The sequence below is a fragment of the Falco cherrug genome, chromosome 8 (genome assembly GCF_023634085.1).
Source record: "Falco cherrug isolate bFalChe1 chromosome 8, bFalChe1.pri, whole genome shotgun sequence".
In the NCBI taxonomy this organism is placed as follows: domain Eukaryota; kingdom Metazoa; phylum Chordata; class Aves; order Falconiformes; family Falconidae; genus Falco; species Falco cherrug.
The window spans coordinates 19495716-19516338 of record NC_073704.1 but is presented as its reverse complement, the minus strand read 5'-3'; the positions used below and the strand labels follow the sequence as shown (position 1 = coordinate 19516338).

Genomic DNA, 20623 nt, shown 5'->3' with positions numbered 1-20623 from the left:
CCGCATGGACCAGTTCTCATCCACCCCACCAAAATTCCATGAAAACACATATCACAGAACTCCCACAGGACACTGAAGAGGCATTTTAAGAGAACTAACCTGCGCTATTTGAATCTGCTGGAGATCACCCGGTTCTGAACTTCCTCCAGCAGCTTCAATCTCGTTTCCTGTAGAGCAGCATGTGACACGACACTTCCTCACCGCACCTTGCTAGACTCGCTTCACTTTTTACAACAAGATGAAGAAACTCACTGTCCCTTACAGCACATTTAAAGGCTTTCTGCTTTCGTGTTGAACCACTGCCATTTTTGCATAGCCAAAAAGCCCTCCTCTATTGCCTTCTGAGTCACTCCATGATTCAATGGACCTTTTTGTACTATTTCTTTGTATTAAAACCAAATGCTGAATGTGATTCTGTTATAGTATGCTCAGTGCCCCCCTCCCCCATCTTTTAAAGAGGAAACATGTAGTAGTGGAGAACGTAATTACATTGCAGAGGTGGGAAAATTAAGTTCAAGGATATCTGTTTATCAGCTTTTCAGAGTGGTAATAAATTGACGTATTTGAATAGATGCAGTCATCAGCAACTTTCAGAAATATTTTTCATTTGAACATGGCAAACAGCTTTCATAGGAGTTTGAAAGTCCTGTGAAAAATAGTTTATGACTTCAGAAGAGTAGAGGTTCTAGAAGTGTGCATCCATATATTGTCATCTAGTGATGGGACAAACAGGCCTGAATATGCATCACAAATCTAAAACCAGTAAAGTCCTGGATTAGAAGAATATGTTTACAGGATTAGTCAACAGGTGGTGCTTTAGCAGAATTTTATTTTAAAGATACATGAATTTTGGAAAGGCAATCTAATCCCAAGTGGTACCATCACCAGAACTATCATGTCAGAGGAGAGGCAGAATGGTCTCACCAGAGTAAGTAAGGAGATACTGCTGTGCTGGAAGATGCTCCTTGTGGGACATGTTAAACACCCTTCAGTTAGGCTAAGGAAGGGGATAGAGATCAACTCAATGCCCCTTTATTTAGCAAGAGCTGAAATAACAATGGCCAGTGCCTGGGGCACTGATCAGCCTGGCAAGGACTAAGTGAAGGGATGGGTTACACAGCTAGAGGGGCCCCCTTGGAGACTGATGGCAAACTTCTGTACTGGGGCACTGGTTGGATTTAGCTGCACCTAAGTGCGGGTGTGAAGCACCGAAGGCAGGAAGAGAGTGAACAGACAGTGATGCTGCACATTTGGGATACAAAGCTTTCAGCAGCAACACTCATTTATGGCTGTCCTCCCACTGCCATTCATTTTCCCCACCTTGTCTCAGGTGTGTTGGCACAGTGGTTCCACAGCCTGTGCCATGGACCATACTGAAGAACTTATCTAGTGTTCAAAAGTAGATCAGGTGGTTGGTTTTTTTTTCCTTCTTTTTCTTTTTCTAACTCAGGTAGCAGGGGACAACTGCTAGCATGAAGCTGGCTCTGCTGCGACCCAGGCTGTAACACAAAGCCACAACTTACAGTGAGAGGCCCAGAGCAAACCAATGGGAGCCTCTTCTTGTCCATTGGTTGATGCATTCTATGTAATTTCTATGCAAATTTAAGAGGTTTCCACTAAAAATACCGTATTTTAAATTAAACCACGCCAGGTGAAGGTATCAATGTTGTGAGCAGCCTCCCAATGACCACCAGCCAGGGATTACCTCCCCATCTGCTGCCTCAGGGCTTGCGACCACTGCTCACTAGTTCACTATTATCAAGTGAGCCAAAGTAGCTCCAATAATTTTTATTGGTGAGTTAGAAGTAATCTAACTGATCCTGCCGGAAATAAGAGTGGCAAGGTTTTGAGGATCCCTCCTACCACACAGATGCAGTAGTGACCTCTGGCAAAGAGGCAGCGACAAAATACAGGATTTCACAGAGCAGCAACTAAGCATTGGCCACATCACACCCATCTCATAAAAACAGGCAAGTACTTTTTGTGTAAACACACAGAGAAAACCCACACAAAAAAAGACTAGTCCACAAAATGAATGGTTTTGCACCAGCCTTTTTGGGCGCAGATGTCGGAGCTCCTGCTGTTGCAGCAGGAGTGCATGCACACACACACGGCCACAGATGCACCTGCTCTGCCCCCGTTTAAAACCTTGGGCCAAATGGCCAAGATATTATTTACACTGGAAGACACTTGAGAGCACTGTGAGAGGCATGCAGCTTAAGCCTTTTCCCCGCAGCGAGTGTGCAGAGACACTCTACGCCGGACCCCGAGCTTCAGAGGCACGGAGGGGAAGTTGAAGAGTTCAGGAGGCGGCCATGCTTGCCCTCAGCACACTGCCTCTTTGTCCTCCCCCAGCTGCTCGCCCCGCGCCTTTCAGGCAGCTCGAACCCCTCACAACAGACGGGTTATTTCTCTCAATTTTTAAGAAGGGGCTACGTTTACAAAGTCACTTTTAATGTGTCAGTCCCTGCGTGATGATCTGGCCACATGTACTGGAGCGTGCCAGAGCTGCGCTGGGAGTCGCTGGCGGGGCAAGCGTGCTTTGCTATCCCGCTGCAACATCTGGGGTGGCTCCAGATGGGAGGAATTTGTTTGCCCAGCAGGTGACTCGCAGCGGTCTCCCAGCCACTTCTGAGCTACGCCCAAGGAAAACAGCCTCCCAGGGTGTTGCTGAGAGTGCGGCGGCGCCTCAGCGTGCCCTTCAGCAGGGCCACGGGGAAGGCACTGCAGGGACAGCAGAGGCAGCTGTGTGACAACGGGGGGATGCGCCGTGTCCACAGAGCTCTCACGCAGTGGGGTTTGCTGAGCCACCACTGACACTGGAGGATCTGTCAGCTCTGACCACTGGCCATTAAGACATGAAGGGAAACTATCTGAAGCCTGATAAATTCCGTCCTCTGTAAAAAACCACTTTCTGCTCCATCCTTGTCACAGATCTGTTGACTGGCACCTTCCAGAGGTCCAAAGCCTCAGCAGGATTGTCAGCAGCAATCTCACACAATAAGCCAACTGCTTCTAACTAATGCTGTCTCTCACCTTGTATATACACAAGTCAAAACCATCTCCTTATCTTCTGAGTGGAAGGCATACCTGAAGCTCTTCCTTATGCACACCTGGGTACCTAATGGAGACGTGTGCTAGCAACCCTGCAGATGGCACAAGTTGTTTTAAGACTGCAAACTGACTTCCCCATGAGATCAAACAGCATTTGATTTATGGATAAAGGACCACCCCAGCAGCAATAACAAGTTGCACAGTGGCCTGACAGATAAGCTACACAGGGATGTTTGACACAGCTGTAAAGCCATTTACACAAATAATCTGCTGCCTTTTTATTGCTTTAGCACAGGACAATCACGGGCTCTGAGGTTTTTGGTTTAGGTTAGAAATGTGCACTACCCTACACCCACACATTTGAGTATACTGGACATGGTGATCCAGGCTAACAGAGCATGCTGAATCCCAGCATTCACAACCCACACACACCACTTGCCTTATAAACATGGGTCCTATTTATTCATTATATGGAAACTCACCCCCTTGACCAACATGGCTAAGACTAACATACACATGCAGAATAGTGCATGTGTCGGGGACTGTTTTCTATCTGGTACCTGTCACCAGAAAATATGAGCAATTAACATCTCAGTGATTGAGCAAAACTATCTGTACTGCTCCTGACCTTCAGCAGGCACAACACATGCGAGGAGTGCAAGAGCAAGCCATCGTGTGAAGCTGCTAATATGCAACTACAAAAAAAACCCAAACCAACCCAAATCTGTTTGCCAAATCACCAGAGCCAAGCACTAATACAGAGGTGTTCAAACTTCAAAGCAGGAGCACAGTCGGCAAGAGTTTGTTGAAAGAATTACAACCAGGCATGGAAACTGGGACTTCTCAGTAGCATATAATCCCTGCTGTTTCCATTTCCTCTTGCTCATTATCGGCACAGACGGGGGCTGAAGATTAGTAAACAGTGGGTGTTTGGGGTGAATTAGAGCATGTATGATGTAGAGCTAGGTATCCTGGTGGCATCTGTGTGACTTCGGAGAGAGTTGTAAATATTTAATGTTGCCCACTACGTTTCTTCAGAACAATGAAATATTTAACACATTCCTTGGGGGTGGGAGGATCATACCACACAGATTCTCTGTTTTATCTTGTCCTTCATCCAGAATGTGAATAAAACCTGATGGTCAAAAATTTTCTGCCCCCCCCCCCCCCCCCATGGTCACGTGTGTGGAAGATGAAGAGTTCACACACTGCTCCTGTCCTGTCTCAAACCAGGAGAAAAAACCAAACCAAACCAAACAAACTCTGGGATAAACCCCTTTACACAGCTACGTAAGTATGAGACATTACATTCTCAGCTATCACCCTTGGTTTTAGCCACAGGTTACCCTTTCAGGGGACAGCCACGCAAACAAAAGCCATTACTAATGAAGTGTAATACGCCTAGAAACACCTACGTATTTCTTGACTTGAGTGAAAACTGCTAAACTGACAAATCTTGCTCTCGCAGTTACTTATCTTCCCTGCCCCAATAATACAGACATCAACAGACTTCTGAAGAAAAGTTCTGCACTGCACATATATCTTATGATATAAATCATAAGATATATTTCTAAAAGGAAAATTTTATCTTTGTGGAAGTCTCTTCATATCATTATAGATATTTCCAATAACCTTAACACGTTCTCAGGAACAAAAAAGGAAGTTTTAATAAAAGGAATGGCACTGGTTGTTGCTTACAAAACTTAATTTCACATAAGACCTAATTTCTTAGTTTATAGCTTTTTTTATACAGCAAGCTTGAGACACAGTTTCTCTTTGACCTGATCAAAGAATATGGGATTACTCAACAGGTCCACCAGCAGAAGAAACAGTGTATGCTGTTTCCAAGGAGTATTTTCAATACTTTTTGCCTAGTAAAAACTGCCTAGCTGTTTTTCCTGGAGCAGCGTCTGTTACACTTTGCCAATGGCATGCCTAATCTTCAAGTAACTTTTTCAATATATAAGCATTGCTATGATGGCAATATTAAAAGCTATTTATTATTGAGCAATTTGTCTTTAGCTGCTAGCATGAGTCTTAAAAGTTTACAGCATGAGTCTTAAAAGTTTACAAAGTTTCAGATATGAAATGTTTGATGAACGATTTTCATATACTTGGTTATTTCTACTATTTATTAGTAGAAAACATCAACTGTTTTAGAAGATCACGCTTAAACCTGAGTAACACTTCATATTCAAACTTCCCAACAGCATGTGTACATATATACATGCACATATACTATGTACATGCAAACAAAGTTAATAAATCTACACTTCAGAGATCATGACCTACCACAACATCCACACATTTTAAATCCACAAAAACAGTATTAATTGACAAAGGCAATTTTTTTTATCTGACACAGGCCATACAGTTCAAAGCTGTTACTTCTGCTTGGTTTATTTTACCTTTACATTCTGAATCATCATACTGGAAGGACTGAAAACTTGTGATTATACAGAAAATAGAAAGGAAGCTAGCTACAAGCAGGAGTATATATTGGCATGATTTCACTGATGACAAAAGAGGGAGCTGTGCACTGTTTTATAGCAGGGGTATCCTATCCAAAGCTCATCCCTTTCACTTTTTTCTTTTTTAAAAGGGAAAGACAGTCCCAATCAGTGGCAACTTTAGTCCATTTCTTCCATTCTTCCCATGGGTGGTATATTCCGCATCAGGAATATCTGGATGCCAAATATAGCCACAGAGCAGAGTCTGTACATACTTACTGGGTGATTATAAAATAGAAGCAGCTTCTCTGCTCTGTGGGGGTTGAGATCTTTTATTCCTTGCTTAGGTATAAGTGCCAGCAATCCCGCACTGATTGGAACTATGCCCAAGTAAGGCAAGCAAAATCAGATCATGTGTTTTTCTTTCATTAGTATTTATTGAAAACAATATTATCTCGAGAACAAATGGGAGAAAGGAAGGCTCAATATATGAATATGTATATCCACTGCATGCCACATTTTCATTTAATTATTTATGCAATTACTATGAATTAGGAGAGTTTATTACTATGAATTAGGAGAGCAGTGGTTAGAGTAGTAACAGGGAATTGCAGGGTCCATGAAAAGCATCCAGATAACAGCCCTAGAGACTAAAGGTCTCTGTTTCCTTGGATGGTGAAAAATTCAGCCCTGTTGAGAGATCCTACATCTCATTCACACATAAGGGGTAGCTACAGGGACACATCCAAGCAAGACTGCTCACACCACTGTGCCCAGTGTTGGCCCGGGTCTGAAAGGATCACTCATGGAATCAGCGAACAGTTTCAAACCTTGTTCACAATTCCAACCACTTCATGATGGCTTTCAGTGTGGAAGTCATTCAATGCCATTTTGAACACAAACTTCTGTCTTGCAGGCCTGGGATGACCAAATCCTTGCACTTAGGCTTTGCTAAACCTGGTAGAAAGACATGTTTAGTCACAGCTCAACTGGCTTAAACTGCCCTATATTGCCAGTCATCAAAACCTGGTTTCATCAACTGCTGAAACAGAGTCAGTTATTAGGAAACCACACTCAAGACGACAAAGCAACACCTCTACCTCAAAAGGGTATGCGAACAGCGGGGTGTCCCTACAGCCCGACAAATAAAAGCAGGTGGGGTTCTGATGCCTTGGCTGTGCAAGTCCCCATAACACACTTGGGAACTGGTGATCAGGACAAGCCCCGCAATGCGCAGGTTGAGATTGAGAGTGGTGGCAATAGTATGGTATTCTGGCTTGAAACAGCTTGGCACCAGGTCTCCCTCATTAGCAGAAGTTCCACACAAGAATATAACCTTGTAATAGTCTATACCCCACTCTGTATGAGTTTTGTTTCGTCTTGCCTCTCCCAATAGCACAAGACCAGGTATTCAGTAGAGAACAGAACAATTACAGCTAAGTATGTGGCTTATGGCTCTGAGGGTGTTACAGCTAAGTATATGGCTTATGGCTCTGAGGGTGTTACCTATGCACAACAGAAAACCCCAGCTTTTGAAGTGTGTCCTAGCATTTTGAAGAATGTGTCTGAAAAGTTGTTGATGACAGAGCAGAAATGCCTTACAGTCCAATTTCTAAAGTATTCAGCAGAGCTGGCTGGCTCCCCTGCAAGGCTGTGCTGCGGCAGCGACCTAAGAGAACAGCGCCGAGGAAAGCAGCAGGGGCCTCCTAAAACCCTCCCGCTCAGCCTGGAAAATTACAGCTGCCCCAGAGTAAGGGGGAGGCTATAGCACAGGTCCCTGGGGGGAGGTGAGAAGATTAGTCACGGGCACTTTGGTAGAGCCCAATGCTTCCAGTCGGTCTGTGGGCCACATCCCTGCAGAGCCAGCACATCCCGGCACGACCCCTCATGGAGGATGAATTGCGAGCCGATACTCCCCGGCTCTCATCGGCAATGCCTCGAAGCATCCCCACACACTGCGGGGGTCTGAAGGTGTTTCTTCACCCGCTTCCCTGCCACTATGCACTGCCAGCAGGGGCTCAGCTACACCAGCTGTGATACAGGCTGTTTATACCTACTTGAGGTTTCATGATGTTAATAGTTTGGATTTAAGTAAACTTTGTGACATATTTAACTTTGGGCTTTTTGCTGCTAAATGGGACAAGGCCTGTTCTCTCAACTTCTAATGCCAAAGCCAGCGCCCAGCATCGCTCTTGGGAATTCTGGTTCTGAAGACCTTCGGTTGTCCACAAGGCTATTTTTGTAAGTATATCCTTGAGAACTATTTAAAAAAAATAATCCCTTATTTTGCACTTGCCCTTATACCAGACAGGATTCCTTAGTGACAGGGTCTGAGATCCTGCACTGATGTGTGCTACAGAAAATGATAGTGGTACTAGGGGTCACATGCTCTGTCGAGAAATGAAGAAATCAAGATCTAAATGTGCCAGAGTTAAATACAGAGAAGTGAGACTGCAATTTGTGACAATTTCACTAGACAAAACTGAGGTTTATTGCATCAAACATGCCTGCAGATACTCAGGGTGTTTTCCTCCCCATACAGTCACATCACAGTGATGCTCCAAAACTAGAAGAAAGACATCAAGGGCACTGGAGCATTAAAGCAGAAGAGTGACCCTGCCTTCAGGATGCTGATTTCCAAAAATAACCAGCAGTGCCTACCAGAGAATAGAAGGAGCACCTCCAGAAGCATAATGGAAGACATCCCAGAGGAAAGCCTGGGGAAATGCTGTCCTGACCTTGCCTGAAACAACCCTGCTCCACCACTCTCTTCTCAGCACTGATCCCCACAGCAACCTTACATCAAGTGCAGGACCAGGGTTGCACCTACCAGCCACGTGCGTCTCTCTGATGCCTAGCTAAGCAGTGGCAGAGGGACACCTCCTTACCTCTATAGAAAGGGAAGAAAATTATATATATATATATATATAAAACTATATAACCTTCCTTCTTGTAGGGTTTTTCCATTCTATTTTCATTTGCTTCTGTCCATACCTCACAATGGATGGCTTGGAGCAAAGGTCTTGGAAGCTGTAAATGCTGTGGCATTACCTACCATGTGCTACCATTACTATGGTTTAATGCCTCAGTCTCATTCATTAGTGAGCAGACAGTAAACAAACATATCTGTGAGAAGAATAAAAGCTTTCAGTCTAAGCAAAAAAGAGCGTATACCAATCTTACTGTAAACAACTACAAACTCCATTATTCCTCTTAAGAGGAAACTTTCTTTGGGAACTTTTAAAGTAACACAAACCAGAAGACAACAATGACAGTTCTTTCCCTTGGAAGCACAAAACCCCTCAGTGTTCTCATTTAAGTACTGCACATGATGACATCCAACTGGGTTTTACCCTGCAATTCACTCGCATTATCAGGGACATTCTGCTAAACAACTGGCACATTTTAAGATGAATAAAGAAGGAACTTGTCCAGTCATCTCAAGCTGTTTGTCAGTTATGGAACACTTAATTTTCTAGTTCCCTATAGCAGCTCAAGTTAATTTGTCTTCCTCTTGACTCCAGTCAGCATGCACACTTCTTTTAAGGACGCACAAATGAAAAAAAGAAAAAGCTGTAATAAAACTTGGAGACACTCATCCTGCAGAGAGCTGCTAGGAAGAGGATAACCAGTAAATGAGGAAATAAATATTGCTGTGGTTCCACTTATGGGGACAAGTAAGTATAAGTACACAGCAACTCTTCAGAGTAAGATGCTTCAATGCAAAAAACATCATCTCATCTGAAAATGAAACTAAACAAGACAAGAACATGAGTTGTTCATTTGCACCCAAGGGACACTAGTCAATTCAATTAAGAATAATGTACTTAAAGCTGTGCCATGAAGCAAGTTTTATGTCCCTCCCTAAGCCACCTATTCAGATCAAATGCAGAACTTCTATTTGAAAGTACAGTAGGAAGGTCCAAGGGAAAATTATTTCCTTGTGGTTTGTTGCTGCCTAGTATTAAAACAAAGTTTTAGTGCCGTCTGCTGCTATTTGAGACTTTTGGTTCAAGATATCACCAGAACTACTGACTGGAAAATTTGTCTGTTGAAGTAATTATCTTTCTCTTAGTTTCAGAGTGGTATTAGTCTGGGATGGCTTGAAAATGCGACCTGCAGACAGGAACAATTATATACTGGTAAGTGTTGCCTCTGTGGCCTCAGATGAATAGCACAGCGCACTCTGTAAAACCGAAAGAGACATACTTGTGTATGCTCCCTTACCACTGCACAGCTATCATTTCATTTTTCATTTCATCCCACTGGAATAGAAAATGCATTCTACTGGGCATTGGTCAAATGCATTCCCTATCTCAAAGGTCTCAAAATGAAAGACAAGATATATGACCATATGAAAAATGGTCACATGAACCAAATGGTTCATGAAGGAGCATCTGACCAAACAGAGATACACAGACAGATATCGATAGATTGAGTCACGCAAACTCACTTGTTATACGCATGAACATGTAGTTTGTTTACTTACAACACATGCAACACACACCATCCTTTATGGCTTACATTTAATACTTCCTTTAAAAACTCTTTTCAGTAGCTTTGAACATGAAAGTAAGAGTGGAAAATTGTCTGTTTTGCATTTCTGTGCCAGAACCATGCCCTGCCCTGCTCCCCTCCTTTTGAAAATATATTAGGCAACGTGGGTCAGTCAATGTTGGGTAAATCAGGATATGAAGAGAACAGTAACTAACATGATGGCCATGGAAAAATGGATGAGTTGGGGTACATTGAAGAGAGGACTGTCAAGCTTAGTACTGCATAGCTGATGCATGTTTACCAAACAGAAATCCAAACTGATCCAAAAGAGCGCCAAAATTGTATCACTGAACTACTAGCCAAGGGACATTTCATCAGGTAGGAGTTGGGGGGAAGAATAAATAGTCCTTCGCTGCCTTCCCCCCAGATATTCATCATCACCCACATCTTTCTATTAAAGTGCTACCTAGCTGATGCTAGTTACAAAACCTGTTACCATCCTGTTTAGGCTACTCAGAAAAGGAAGGTTCCTGATTATGCCTCTCTTACAGCTCTGGAGTGCTACATCAGCGGCTGGAGCCTGCAAGCTGCCTCTAAGCATCTCCATCTTTCCTCAGGGACCAGGGTAATTTGAGGGCTGTGATAAGGTCCCACCATTTTCAGAGCCTGCTGGTGAGGTGAGCTAATGAGGCACAGTCTGCTGTTCCCAGCAGAAATAGCAGAGACACCACTGATCTAGGGCAGCAGCTCTCAAACTTAACTGTTCACATAATTCCTTTTTAAAAATAAAAAGGAAGAAAAAAGGAAAGAAAACAGAGTTGGGGTGGGGTAGGGAATTGAAGTTCAGGCAAACTCCTCTTTCACTTCTTGAAAAAGGGGCCACGGCACAGCTCTAAGCCACTGGATGCACAGACTGGTCTGAAGGGTCACTGTTACCAGCTGGAACTCATTTTACCTTAATTCCCAAGAACACATATTTCAAGGATTGTATTTTGCAGATTTGGTAGCACTGCATTTACTCCTTCAGTCTCTCTGGCCTATAGGTATCTTTAAACCAGCAGAAGAAAAACAAGACCAAAAAAATATTTGAAAAAGCAGAGTCTGGACCAGAAAATTCATTACATAGATTATGACTGAATACTCAGAACTACAGGAGATTTAAGTTTTATATAACCTCAAGGTTCAGTGGGAAGAAACTCATGTCACCAGCCAAACCCAGCAGTGTGCTGAGCCAGTGTTATGAACCTGGGGGCAGGGTCTGGACCTGCCAGCCTTGGGCTGCCCACACCAACACACTCATGTGTGCTGCAGGCTACTGCCCTTGCCAAGAAACCCCAAGCTCTCAGCTGTACACGTGCCCCATTGTAAAGATGCCTTTTTTAATGTTCAAGACAGTTTGTTTCAGCCAGCCAGATCATGGAGCATGGCTGATCTGGGACACATTCACAAGTACTCACACTTGTCTTGCTTCCACTGCAGCCAGGCATAGCACCCATACCTATCTTCCAGGCAAAGCTGCCCAGACAATTCAGCTTTATGTAGCTGGCAGGCTCAGCTGTTACAGGGCATTACTCCAACGTGAGCTCTATTGCAATGCACATGTGCAATCGGACAACTGGTCATGGTGACAATAAAATAACATCATTCTATCCAATTTCTATGACTTAAAGGATTTCCCAACTTTCCATGCCTGCTGATGCCCTCTTAGTATTTAGATACCCGTGTCAAGTGAGTTACAAAACTGATCTGTTATTGTGGTGAATAAGTGATGGACAGATCTGCTGAATGATGCAAGGCTCCAATGACTTTTAGTTATGCTTATGTAACTCCATAGTTTCACAGCTGCTAATAATTAGCAGATGACCTGCATAAGTGGTAGACAAAAAAAAAAGGGAAAGAAGAATCCTGCTTCATCACTTCAAAAACAAGCTACCAAAACAAGAGTAATGATTTTTTTTTTTTAATCTGCCATGATTTTTTCTCCTCTCAACAGAATTCAAACAAACACAGCATAACGAATTCAGCATAACTTATAACTGAAGAGCTGAATGGTGCCTTGTTCGTAGCATTTGGATTTGAAACACAGATGTAGTTAACTCACAGCTTAACTCCTTCCATGGTACTCTTTTAAAATGCTGATCTGTGTTCTTCTCAGCTTCCAGATTTTAAAAAGTTTTCTTCAAGTGATTTTTTTTTTCTTTTTTAAACAAAGAGAGATTCAAACTTGGATTCAGTGTAGAGCTTCCTCTGCTCTTTTCCTTGCTTAAAAATAAGCCATTAATTGTTATGCAGCAAACTGGGAATAACATCACTTTCTAAAAATTTCCTTTGCAGCTCTTGTCTATTTCACCAAATTCTTTTCCAGATCTGATGTTCTCAGTGCTTCCTGAAAAAGTCAATGTAATAAACTGGTCTTTAGTACTAAAAAACCTATGAATATGACAGATAAAGCAAAAAAAAATGAAAATTATCTTTCAGAAGGTAAAAGCAGTCTCTGTTGCTGAGTGATCTGAAAGTAGTTCAAGTAGGAAGAGGGGATGATTTTACATTTGAAGACAACATCTTTTAACTACTAAGGCACTAGTCTGTCAGTCAGGAGATTTATGATCCTCTGCAGTACTATTACTGACCTGCTGCTGTGAAACTTCAAGGCAAAGCCACTTCCCTACACTATGCTCCTCTCTGTGCTCCAATGTTTGAAGTCTTTATTCAGACTTCTCAAGGCCATTTTTGGATGATTTGAGACCACTGTTATTCCCAGATGTTCCGGGGACAGACAAAAGCAACCATGCTTATCTAGTAATGCAAAAACACAGCACACAGCCAGCTGGAAGGAACCGCTGGATCTCATCTAGTTCAGAGCAGGGCTAATCTGACTTAAGGCAGGTTGTTTGGGCCTTATTCAGTCCAGTTTTTAGACCATCTGCAAGGACAGAGACTCCACAATCTCGCTGGACAACCAGTTTCAGTGGTTAGGCACCCTCACCACCAAGGGCCTTACTGGCAATTTTCATAGGAAGCAGTGCAAGGAGCTGAGGAATGAGATTTCTTCTTAGGGCTCACTTCTCCTCCTGTTAAGTCAGGGTCCAGGAAAATTCAGAACAAACCCTGCTCTACGCCACCTGGTCTTCATGGCCTGAGGATTTCAGCACTCAAGCACAGCATTCACCAAAAATATTGGAGAGGGAGGAAGAGGGAATCACCCCACTTCCTGAAGTTATCACAAGAGAAACATGCACAAGCTATTTTGGGCTCGCTGAATTGAAGCTGCTAAGAGCATTTACTTTAACCTCTGTATTACTTCCCTTTAAAGAATATGCTGTAGTTTTTTTCAGCAGGAGATATGTACTCAAGTTTATCTCAGACAAGAAGGAGAGCCCTCACATGAAGACATGCACTGGATGATAGGAGGGCCCTTCACGTGGACTTTGTCCCGGTTAGGAAATGGCAGGAGCTACACACATACACACACTGAAGAAAATAAAGACGAAGGGTGCCACATGAACAGCTGAAATCTTAAGAACTTTTGCTTCTGCAACATTAGTAGTTAAAGTTACAGAACTATACGTTTTAGCTTCAAAGTGTACTTACGTGTAATTGGAACCAAATGTAGAACACCACCACCGAGGTTACAGCAGAGTTAAGTGTTACAAAACAGACTCTCAAACTACTCCTTGCGCCTCCCGTTTATCTCCTTCCAGGAACAAGAAAAAACTTTCTATTCTGAACTCTTTTGATCTTTCAGATTTAGATGAAACTGCTCCCTTGCCACTTGCATCTCCAGCCTTAGAGACACTCACCACTGATCTTTGTGAACAGAGTTGGACGAGGCCCAAGGACAGCTGCACTTTCAGACTTGTGTGCCTGCAAAGCTGAAGAGTGGCGGCAGTATCTTTCAGAGCCTTAGTATTCAGGGTTATTTCCACTGAAAAAAATTATCTTTTCACAATTCAGATTTCACAACTCGGCAGCGGTGGCGTAGTGCCTGCAGCGAATCGCCACAGAGCACTAATGTAGTAAACAGTTCATAGATTTTCTTCCCCTTCAGATACACATACATGTAGCTGGCGTTACATGAGAGCACTACACTGCCATCACATTGGTCACCACAAGTATCCAAAATATTTTAAACAAAACCTATTAAAGCATGATTCTAGACATCTTTAATACATTTAGGTTTTAGTAATCCCTTTCTGGGCTATTTGCCAACTAACAGTTCAACAGTTGTTATTGAATAACAGGCAGATTTTTCACATACATCTTTGAATTAAGGAGCTAAACAAGTAGGTGTCAACTGCACGCCCAACAGCACGCAGAACAAACAGCTGCCTGGAGGATTTGTGGCCACATCCAGTATTCTCATCTTTGGTACTACCAAGATCTCTTCTACCAACCCAAAACTTAACTACCTCCCCACATAAAGAACGCTTTGACCACCCTTACTCAAGCACAGCTAGCACCATGGATTTTGAATAGAGATACTCGGAGCCCCTTTTTGTAACGGATCCAACAGACCAAGTGTTAGAGTGCACCACATGAAGAAAAGGAGAAAGTGTCCGCATTAGAGCCAAGAATAAGAGAAGTCAGTAGAAAACACAAAAGCATTTAATTAGATTTTCATTTTGATAACACTTCATTGTTGTGAAGAAGCCACAATTAAGACATGTTCACCTTGGCAAAAGCATAAACTTTAAGGAAATCCTCCCCTCTCCATTGCATCACTGTATCTTAAGGTTTCTACACGTAAGTCCATTATGCAGATGGACATTCAGTACAGTTAAAAGTACAGAACATTTCTAAAGACTGCTGCATAACAACTTTTTACTAAACTGTATATATACACCAAGAATAATATATGTGCCTCCAAAGGAAACCTGTGAATTCCTGCCCTCCTGTCACACTTACCAGACACCACCAACATACACTCTTTTCTCCCTCCAAAAAAGCTTCATGTTTATACAAGCAAGGCAGAACACTAACAGCTATTAGAACTTTGTGCACTGTAGGTAATACATCTATACTGCAAAACTGCAGTGTGTTCTCTTCACTCTGGGTTTCTCAAAAAAACACCTCCAAATCCCCACAAAACAAATTCAGAATGGTCTAATAGTCTTGTAGCAATGCAGCCACCAAAGACAGCCTTCCTACCTGATGCCATTCAGAGAGTAAAGTCATGCTGTATAAAGTTTAAAAGTGTAGTTTCAATACTAAGGCAGCAGCAGAAGTTGGGACACAGCTAGAGCTTCAACTGTTTAATTCCCATTTGCTGAGGTGTGTGATCTCAAAGCAGGAGGCAGGGGAGAGGCAGCACAGGGCTTATAGAGGACTTTTGTACAGACGGAGGGAGTAGCTGCTGCTCCTCCTCCTCACTCTCCTTTTCCAGGGATTTTAAACCCAGATTGCTGAACCTTTCAGCGATTCAGTTTACAGCACAATCCCAAGGATAACTGGGAGAGGCTGAATGAGCTGCAGCACAGGGGCAGGAACAGGTGAGCAGCCATAAGAGGGGTGGGAGGGAGAGGGCTGGAAACAGAAACCCCAAAAGCTGCCAAGGGCAATGTGTAGAGTAACCGCAGCCCCCACGGCACAGCCCCTGCCCCAAAGAGCTCGCACTCCAGTCAAGGCCAACCACAGGAACTGGCATGCCTCTCCTTTCACATTCCTCTGAAATTTAAGCAACTATGGCAATAATAATTTCACATACTACAGTGAGAACTACATATTTGACAGGCAGATGCTAAGGACAATGTCCCGCTCAGCTTGAGGTCAGAGGGTGCTGAAGAGCCTAGAAGAGTGAGGCAGAAAGACACACATAATAATGGATGAATGAAAAGCAATGCTTTCTGGAAGAACAGTAACAGGGACTCAAGAGATACAATTTCATATTTTTTAGATTTTTGCCCTTGTCCTAGCTAAACAGATCTTTAACAACACTGCTGTGTACATACAAAATGGTTTTCCTCTCCATTTGTAGCCTTCCTCTGTCCCCCTTGATTCTTTCTCGTACTCTCTTCCCAAATCTCCCTTTCCGCGCCTGTCCTCCCCTCACGTGCTCCGGCTGCACGGCGGGCAGAACTGCTCTCAAACAGCTGCGCTTCCTCCTGGCACGCTCCTTCCCCTCACCCACTCCAGCAGGGGGGAACGTACGTGCCAGCTCAGCCCACCTGGTGCCCACAGCACCCTGAAAGGTGCACTGCCAGAGCGGGGCCCTCTGCAGCAGCACTGCCACCCCGCCTGCCTTCACCGAGGGCAGGAGGGCTCCTGAGCGGGGCACGCCACAGGTACCCTGCGGAGGCCAGGCAGGCTGAGAGGACCTCTTCTTTTTCACGTGGCCTCTCGGGCCTCTGCGCTGCGCTCCCAGGTTGGGCCTGGAGGAACTAACAGAGAGCAGAAACAGAGGGAGCAAGACATGCTGCCCATCCTCTGGAGGTCAAGACAACTAAGAACAGCTGCTTGTCACAGCCCCCTCCTTGAGGAAGCATTTCAAAAAATAAAAGAGCAACTTGAAAGTTCCTCATGGTGGGTTCCGGAACAAGCACACCCTAGTGCCATAGACAAGTGCTGTTATCACTTTTGTTTTGCATACGAGGCTGGAGCAGGGCACATGGTAGCAGACGAAGAACACCTACTCTCAGAGAAGGGCTGTGGACCTGCACTGCAGAAAGTGTTTATTAAAAGACAAAGCACAGCCATTGGAGTAGCAGAGGCAAACACGGGGGAAAGTAAGCTAAAACTTTAAGACTGTTTACTCGAGGTTACCAAACTCGACTCCTGCAAAAAACCTGTAAGAGCCAGCTCTGAGGGGACAGACCTGCTTCAGTTGCCCCCACCACAGAGCCTAACTACAAGGTTCACCTCAACATTTGCTGCAGGTAAAAGCAACTGAGGGAGGAAGGGTGTGACACAGACACCTGCGTGAGCAAGTGGCCGCAAGGGCACCCCTCCCGGGTGCCACACGCGTGGGCGGCGGCGTGTGCCACGGCCCCAGCGCGGCCCTCCCCGCCCTGCCACGCCGGCCGGGGTGTCACAGCCGCAGCAGCGACGGGCACGGGTGCCATCAGCCACCTCCTCGGAGGCGCGGGAGAGGCACGGTCGGAGCTGCCAAGAGGGACCGGCGGCGGCGTCCGGAGGCCAGCGCCGTCCTCCGTCCCGGGCACACACCCGGCCCCAGCGAAAGCGAGGGGGAAGCAGGGAGGGATCCCGGCCCCGCCAGCGCGGCTTCGGCAGGCAGGAGGAGCGCGTCCCAGCCCGGGACAGAGCGTCTGGAAGAAAAGACAGAAAGAGAAGAGAGGCGCGAAGCGAGACGGCTCCCGGGGCGGGGGCTGCCGCCGCCCCGCCGCCCGCCCGACCCGTGCCGGCAGGGCGCTCGCCCGCGGGGCCGGGGGTGCCGAGCCGCCCCAGCGCGGCCGCCGGGGCCCTGCCCGCCCCGCACAGCCCCCCCCGCCCCGAGCGGGCCGCGAAGCCCAGTCCGCGCCCCATCCCCCCCCCCGGGCGCTGGAGCCCCGCGCCCCCTTACCGCGCTCCGGGCGGGCTACGCGGCGGGAGGGGACGGCAGCTCCCCCCGGCGCTCCAGCCGCTGCGGCGGCCGGGACATGTTGGGCCGGGCGGCTATTTATAGCGGCAGGAAGCGGCGCGGCGCGGCTCTGGGGCGCCGCTCCCCCGCCGCCCGCGCCGCCGCACATGCCCCGGGCCCGCAGCGCGGGGGGCGGCCGGCCCGGGGGGGTCCCGGTGGGCGTTCGCCCGCCCCGCCGCCGTTGCCCCCGGCTGGCAGGCTTGGCTCGGCCCGAGCGGGGCTTTTCCGCCGGGTGATCCTTCCCAGGCGGCCGGGGGGTGCGGGTGAGGGCCGTGCCCCCCGCCCCGACCTGCGGCCCTTCTGTCCCGGGTGTGCGCTGGCAGCTAAACCCAGTTGGAGTTAGCGGGATAACTGCGTTACAGGGAAGGGGCTTCAGGTCCCCGAGTGCTACCACCTGAACCGCCTGAGCTGCCAATGTTGGCAGCGCTTCCAGGGATTCACCCCGCCGAAACCCCACGGGTCGCCCGGCAGTGCCCGTTGCCCGTGCAGCCAGCCCTGCTGTCCGCAGCCTCTCGGCCGCAGGGAGCGTCGGGGCAGGGAGGTGCCGGGTGCTCACTGCGCCTGCTGGGCCCTTGCCTCGGCCTTCTGGGGCGGCCGCAGCCCCCACAGGCCATGCAGCAGGGTCCCCTCGCACCCCAGCTCCCGGAGCCCTGCTTGTCCGCAAAGCTCTCATCGTTTTCCCTACCTGCCTCCCATGGCCTCGATAGCAGCCGGCAGGGGAGGGGTAGTGGAGCTTGGGGAATGGCAAGGCAGCAGGCAGACACACGCGGTAGAGTACAAACGTAATTAAACAGTGGGAAAGAGGTACTTGCTTTTTCCCTTTTAAGGTTTGCAGTATGCCGAGGTGTGGGAAGGTCAATTACCCCTCTCCACATGATGCCCCAAAAGGCATTTGTGCTTCTTACCTCAATTAGCTCACGCAGAGATTGCCTTGCCAGACAAGCAATAGACTCTGCTTCCTTTTCCCTCTCAGCTTGTCTAAGTTTTCTAGAAACTTATGTTAATGTTTTTGGGTCCAGCACTGAGGTCTTGAATGAGAAAATGCCCAAAGCATCACTAATAGAGTAGCTTAGGCAGGTAGGAGCAAAGTGTGGAGGGCGAGAGCCGTGCCCCAAGTGCCCGTTTGAGCCAACACATGGATCCCACACGCTTTTGTCTCTGTAGAATTTCACAAGCTGGAGGTATTTGAATGTTTTTTGTTTACTCGGTGCATGAATACAGTCCAGCCCAGCAGCTACATAACACTGTCATTTAAAATATATGAAGGTTAGGGACAGGTGTCCTAAAGAACTTAAATGTATCCTTGATTCACTTGTAGCAACATGTCCCAGCAAGGTTACTCAGTCTTGAGCTAACCTGCTACAACTTAACTTTCATGTTAAGACACAGCATTATGGTGAGACACGCTGTCCTAAGAGCAATGGCATTGCCGATTTGCCTTCAGTGTGAGGTTTCAAACCTCGCCAGGCTTTTATGTAGGTCATTTCTCTGTTTCTGTGTCATTGCATGCTTGGAGCAGTAGAAGATGGACACAAAAACAGGGACAATTTTTTTTCTCTCTCTACCCACTTCTGACCCATGCACACAACATAGATTAGCTTGCAAGCAAAAATTATGGAGCTCACAAATGGAAAAACTGCAGGTACCCTGTGTTTACTGTCTTTACAGACTTAAAGCTCCCTAAAGAGGGTCACAAATCCACATGAGGTTCCTAAGCACGGCATACTGCATTTGGGTCATCGGTTAGCTGAAAAGTCACGTAGAGGGAAACAGCTTCCGCTTGCCTCTGTACTGGGGGAATACCATGTGATGTATTTATTCCAGGCTCCATATGGAATAAATAGCAAACACTGATACAGATCTGCTTGGCTGTTAGAAGTTGGGAAGACATGCTGTGATGGGAGATGTGTGCTGGGATGATGGGAAATGGTGACAGCCCTTGCTAGGAAAGAGTTCTCCCTTTATGGGGAATCCACCAAGTGACCCATGATCACTGTGCTGCGGTAGCCTACAAACTCCTTTGGAGTTGCCCGCTGGTCAGTCTGGGCTGTCACATGGTAACAAGTGAAGTTGTCCTGCCCTTGTTGTAGATAACCCACCTATAGCCAACAGAACTCAGCAGGGCTCTTGCAATGCGTGTGGAAAAGTTTGCTTGCAGGTAGGCTGTTTTCCATAGCTCTGCCAGTCTTAGATACTTTATCAAGGGGCTGAAGTATGGTTGCTTTAGAGAATCTTTTGCAAAGCAGTGCGTGGTTACACCCTCTGCAGTTTGGATCTGATTTCCAGAAAGGGAGAAGGTATTCCAGAGCATTGTTAGAAGTCAGCATCTGTGCAACATTCATCTGAGAGAATCTTGGGAGACTGTACTAATTTCAGTTTTTCAGGAAAAGAAAGAGAGAGAGAGGGAATTTGCACCCAGGATCATGCCTGGGAACCTGGAGGCTGTGCTAGACTTCATCTACCACTAGTAAACATATGAAAACGAGACGCCTTGCAACTGGATCCAAGCACAGCAACCTTCTAAAAGCATCCAAAGTTAAAAGCATTTCTGATGTGCTAAACTATCGGTGACTTTAAAGGCAACATCTTGCATGCTGCCATACCAGAAAACAAACTTTTCAGGGAGGTAATGTGCTTCCTTTCTCCAACAGCAGCACAGTGTTTATGCACTTTGCGGGTCCTGTGTTACACAGACTCTTTTGCCCTGCTGTCCCTACCCGCTGTGGTCTGCTTCAGCTGTGGAAACAGGAACTGCTGAGTCAGCATGCTGATGAAACTCACACTGCTTTCACACATCTCTGGGGAGTTGGCCACAGCAAAGAGGTTGGCAGCAACTTTATCCTGGAGAAAAAATGAGTACTTAAATTGTCTTACAATTGCCTGAAGCAATAATCTGATTTCTTAAAAACTCCCAGACTGAAGAACTGAGCTCCCAGGACCTGAGCGTGAGTTGCAGGTGAATGATCACACCTGGCATACACAATGTCATGATCAAGCATTTAGAGTTCAGGGAATGTCATTTTTCTGCGTGCTCTGTTGATCAGCTCAA

The 20623-nt window shown here is 46.2% G+C and overlaps 1 protein-coding gene across 6 annotated transcripts in view; it reads right to left on the bottom strand.

The window, feature by feature from the left end:
- The window catches only part of WIPF1 (WAS/WASL interacting protein family member 1), a 57104-nt gene extending 39430 nt beyond the window's left edge, over window positions 1–17674 (bottom strand). The window contains exon 1 of one of the 6 annotated variants that reach the window (XM_055718000.1): window positions 17518–17674. Coding sequence is in view for 1 of the 6 variants with exons in the window: in XM_055718001.1 (XP_055573976.1) it covers window positions 15150–15159 (10 nt within the window). In the remaining 5 variants the exon portion in view is untranslated. Of the gene's footprint in view, window positions 1–99; window positions 199–13592; window positions 13722–15149; window positions 17264–17517 lie in introns of those variants that run through there. The other 5 variants (XM_055718003.1, XM_055718001.1, XM_055718005.1 and 2 more) reach the window with 5 other exon arrangements.
- Window positions 17675–20623: the final 2949 nt, after the last annotated feature.